The following is a 4,370-nucleotide window of genomic DNA, read 5'->3' as shown; positions in this document are numbered from 1 at the left end:
TCCAAAGAAACTGTTACATTGAGATATGTACCTAGGATAGCACTCACACGACCTGATTCATTTCCTGTGCTCTAAACGGTCTAGATTCTAGGCCTGAGACTTTTTCTGAATCTGTTTATGTGATCAGATTTTCGCTGTTTCAGTTCCTGTGATCAATCGATTAAAAACCTAAACCCAACTTGATTTCAATTAGACTTTCTCGTTTCAGGCTAGGTTTGAGCTGTTGCGAGTATTGATTAGAAAAATGTTGATTGTTTCTTGTGTTCAATCAATCAAAATCGAATTCTTAAAAATTCAAATTCAAAAATGTTGCGCTAAGAAAATCCAAATTTTACGACAGAACCACTTTGTCGCATTTTCTCATGTCGTAAAATTCTGTCTCTGCCACTGTTACCCGCTTCATCGAGGCTGTTTAAATTTTAGCGCTCTACTACGGAAATGGTGAAGGTCAGTGTCGTTATCACATTTCGTTGTGATAAAATCTATCGGTTAATCAGATCAGTAAGACGAGAAGAGACTGAGACAGAGTGTCTGTAAATTTGTAAATTGTTTGCAGGGATCGAACAAAAATGTAAAATTGCTCTTCCGAAACGATACCTCGATACCTCTTAACTTGATACGTTCGATTACAATATTGAACTTATCAAATTGCGTATCATATCAGGTATCTGTGACTGTACAATCCGACAGAACAAACTCTCCTAGAATTCCTTTTCGAGTTGATTTATTTCAAGTTAATAAATGCAACAAACAATGTTCCTTTTCATACTCAAACATCCACGACAGCGCCTAGAATGCAATTCCAGCGTCTCTGTACGTAACAAATATTTTCTCAATGGAATTAATGTAGGCCGCCGTGCGGAAATCCAGCCCCAAATTGTATTTCGTTGCAGTTTTCATGATTGCCTTAGCCGATCGTTCCATGGTATAGTCGAGACCGGAATAAACTATATCTTTCTCGGATGCACTGTGTATGCGTTCTCGGAACGAGTCGGATGGTGCAACGGAAATGTCCTTACCGAAATGCTTCTTTAGCGATTGTTCGACGGAATTCAATAGATGGAAACTCGATTCTCGTTCGTATTTGAAGTGAAGACGACCGAAGGAGACGTGATTGATATTTTTCAGCCATTCAAAGAACGACACAGTCACACCGCCAGATGTAGCGAATAGATCTGGTATAACCAAAATTTTGCGGTTGACCAGTATCGTATGCGCGGCAGGAGTTGTTGGCCCGTTCGCACCTTCAACAATGATTTTCGCTTGGATTTTGTCAGCATTGTCTTTGGTTATAACCTTTTCATGAGCGGCTGGTACGAAAATATCGCATTTCTCAAACATGAGGTTCTCTCCGCAATACTTTTTCGCTCCAGGAAATCCAACGATGGTACCGTTTTTGCTTCGAAACTCGAGCAGTTGAGTTATGTCGATACCATTTGGATTAACAATCGATCCGTCGCGTTCCAAAATTCCAATGCACTTTGCGCCGCCCTTTGTCAAATACACACACGAATTCGAACCAACGTTTCCGAAACCCTGCACAATAAAGGTCTTGTTTTTTAAGCCAATTGGCACATCAATCATTTTCATGCAATCCTCATTTTTAGTGAAATTATCCACAGCATGAAAGACTCCACGACCGGTAGCTGTTAATAGTTTTGATTAAAGTTAATTGACCAACATTATGGCAAAGTAAACAAATCTACCTGCAACACGTCCATGTATTCCACCCTGATTTATCGGTTTACCGGTTACACATGCCCGAGCATTCAAATCGTTGTATCCAAGAGTCTTCAAGTACGTGTCTGCAATCCATGCCATTTCACGTTCGCTCGTTCCTACATCAGGTGCTGGTACATCTATTCCAGGCCCAATAAAACCTTTCTTCGCCAGTTCTAACGTAAAATCTCGAGTGATTTTCTCCAATTCATTTTCGGAATACTGCTTGGGATCAATTTTAACTCCAGCCTTTGCCCCACCATACGGCACATCCACACAGGCACATTTGAACGTCATAAGAGCGGACAGAGCTTTCACCTCATCTCTGCACACATCCAGCGAATAACGTATACCACCTTTGACCGGAGTTCGATGGGTACAATGGTGAGCACGGTAACCCGTTACCATTTCAAACTCTCCCGAATCTCGTTTAATCGGAAATGTGACCTCAAGAATGGCATCACATCTTTGCATGAGCATCAAGATTCCGGACGCACGTTTTGTCTTTTCGGCAGCACTGGCATTTCCTTTGATGGTGCTGATCAATTCATTCTCGGACAGTTGCAGACCCCGTTGAAAGTAGTATTCAACCATGTGAAAAAATTTGGGATCGGCTGCGTCTGGAACATGAAGCAAATGGTCGGGAATTTTTTGTGCATAGTTGCGGGCTGGACACTGAATGATACTCCGTGCCAATTTTGTTGCAGTCGACGTTATATGGAACATTTTAGAAGAAATGTCGAGAACATAGGTCTTGAATTATTTCCTTGTAAAATTGAAGTTGCGACAAAGTAACACCTTCCACTGAGCTAGGCTTCAAACAAAACTAGAATCCTACGTTATTACAACGTCTCAGCTGCTTAGTTTTATAAGTATTGGCATCTTATATTTTGTAAATGGGTGGGCTACTTAAATATATTGAAATTCTACTGCTCTACTGCACAAGGGTTAGAGCTTCTGGTTTCTACACTTTTACATTGACCTTGGTGTTGGGAGAACCTACAATTTGCAGAAACTGAATCTTACATCATCCATCAGTCACCTTTAATTGTTACGCATACGTAACTAATGCTGTGAACTTTGGAAGATCACGCAGATGCAGATACACGGGTGACACACGACGTTTCTTATTCAAAATTCATCACACCCAAGCCATACCAATTTAATTTTGGTGATTTTTATTATATGGAAAGGGAGTATTACCGCCTCCCCAAAATATACAGCCTTGTCAATACTTAACGAGCTTATCTCCATCTCTAGATAGTTTGTCATACTACCACTAATGGTACTAGCCTACACAAAGGTAAACGCGAGCATCGTATTTATATTCAACACATCACTCCAATGTTTGCTCACCTGAGCTCTTTATTGTCTTTGCAATATAACGCGAAGCAATTGCTCTCGATTTTCATTGCGATACCTCAAACATAATTATTGAATGATTAATCAATTGTTATTCATAGTGCCCATTAACATAAACACACAGATTACTGACTAATCAGGTTTTTGTCTGCTATAAAGTGGACCATCAGGTGTGCATATTCTTGAATTCTTGTATTGTGGTAAGTTGAGAAAAGTATATGAATCATCTGTTAACAATGTGAGTTTAGCAAACACACTCTGTTTCCACTCTATGTATTTATGCATTTTCGTAATATACTCGTGTGTATGTGCATTTAAACAATACGGATATTGGTCAGATAAACGAATAAAATGTAAACAGAGAAGGTGAAAATATCGTTCAACATGTACATTAAGAATGACGAATGTCGGAACGATTTTTGGAATATCGAAATTCTCCGAATAATCCATCAGATTACACAGATATTCGAAGCTGTTTTTGCGAAATAGTGTGCCTTTCTCGTAAGGCTAATTTCGGTAGGATGAAAATTCATCGAAGTATGATTCACTTATCGCATTAGTAGCATGTATTAGGATGCATTGCTGAAAAGCATACATTCGGGCGTTTTTTGAATTACAGATTTTAAATTACTTTCGATGATTTTTCCCAGTCTCAGGACTGGTCAAACACGCAAGCAATTCTATTTTCATTGAAAGCCAACGCTCTTGTTGTCTTTACTGTGGTTCAACATTTTTCAAAAAATATTCTGGTAAAAAATAACATCGAAAATAAAATGCGAAACGCACAAATATAGGCTGAAATTTCAGCTAAGCGATTATGCATCTTAAGAGGCATCGGTGCTTTTTTGAAAAGCATACATTAGGGCGATTTTTAAATACAGGATTTTAGTTTACTTTTGATGATATCTTTCCATCAGAATCCTGTTTGAAAAATGTACGACCGCAATTCCGACAACGAATATGGTAGCTTTCAAAAGAAAACAGATTTGGTTGCAGCAGCTTGCCCGTCTCTGAGAAAAGTGAGCAGTTTATGAAAATTTCGTTAAACTGCTCACTTTTCTAAGAGCTGGTCAAACGACTGCAACCAAATGTATTTTCTGTTGAAAGCTAACACATTCGTGGTCGGAATTGTGGTCGCACATTTTTCAAAAAGGATTCTGATTTAAAAATATCATCAAAAATGAAATATGATGCACATACATGTAGGCTGCAATTTTAGCTAAGTACCGGTGCCTCTTAAGAGGTTCCGAGCGTACGCTGAAATTGTAGCCTACATTTCTGCGTTTCGA

The 4,370-nt window shown here is 39.0% G+C and overlaps 1 protein-coding gene across 1 annotated transcript; it reads right to left on the bottom strand.

Annotated features, from left to right (window-relative positions):
• Positions 1-713: 713 nt before the first annotated feature.
• LOC119069906 (glutamate dehydrogenase, mitochondrial-like) lies at positions 714-2,622 on the bottom strand. Its single transcript, XM_037174154.1, has 2 exons — positions 1,707-2,622; positions 714-1,646 (listed from the first exon to the last, which is right to left on the bottom strand). The coding sequence occupies exons 1-2, from the start codon at positions 2,443-2,445 to the stop codon at positions 790-792; spliced, it is 1,596 nt and encodes a 531-aa protein (XP_037030049.1). The 5' UTR covers positions 2,446-2,622; the 3' UTR covers positions 714-789.
• Between the last annotated feature and the right edge of the window lie 1,748 nt (positions 2,623-4,370).

The sequence above is a fragment of the Bradysia coprophila genome, chromosome II, assembly GCF_014529535.1.
Source record: "Bradysia coprophila strain Holo2 chromosome II, BU_Bcop_v1, whole genome shotgun sequence".
Lineage (NCBI taxonomy): Eukaryota > Metazoa > Arthropoda > Insecta > Diptera > Sciaridae > Bradysia > Bradysia coprophila.
This window is presented reverse-complemented; position numbering and strand designations above follow the sequence as displayed.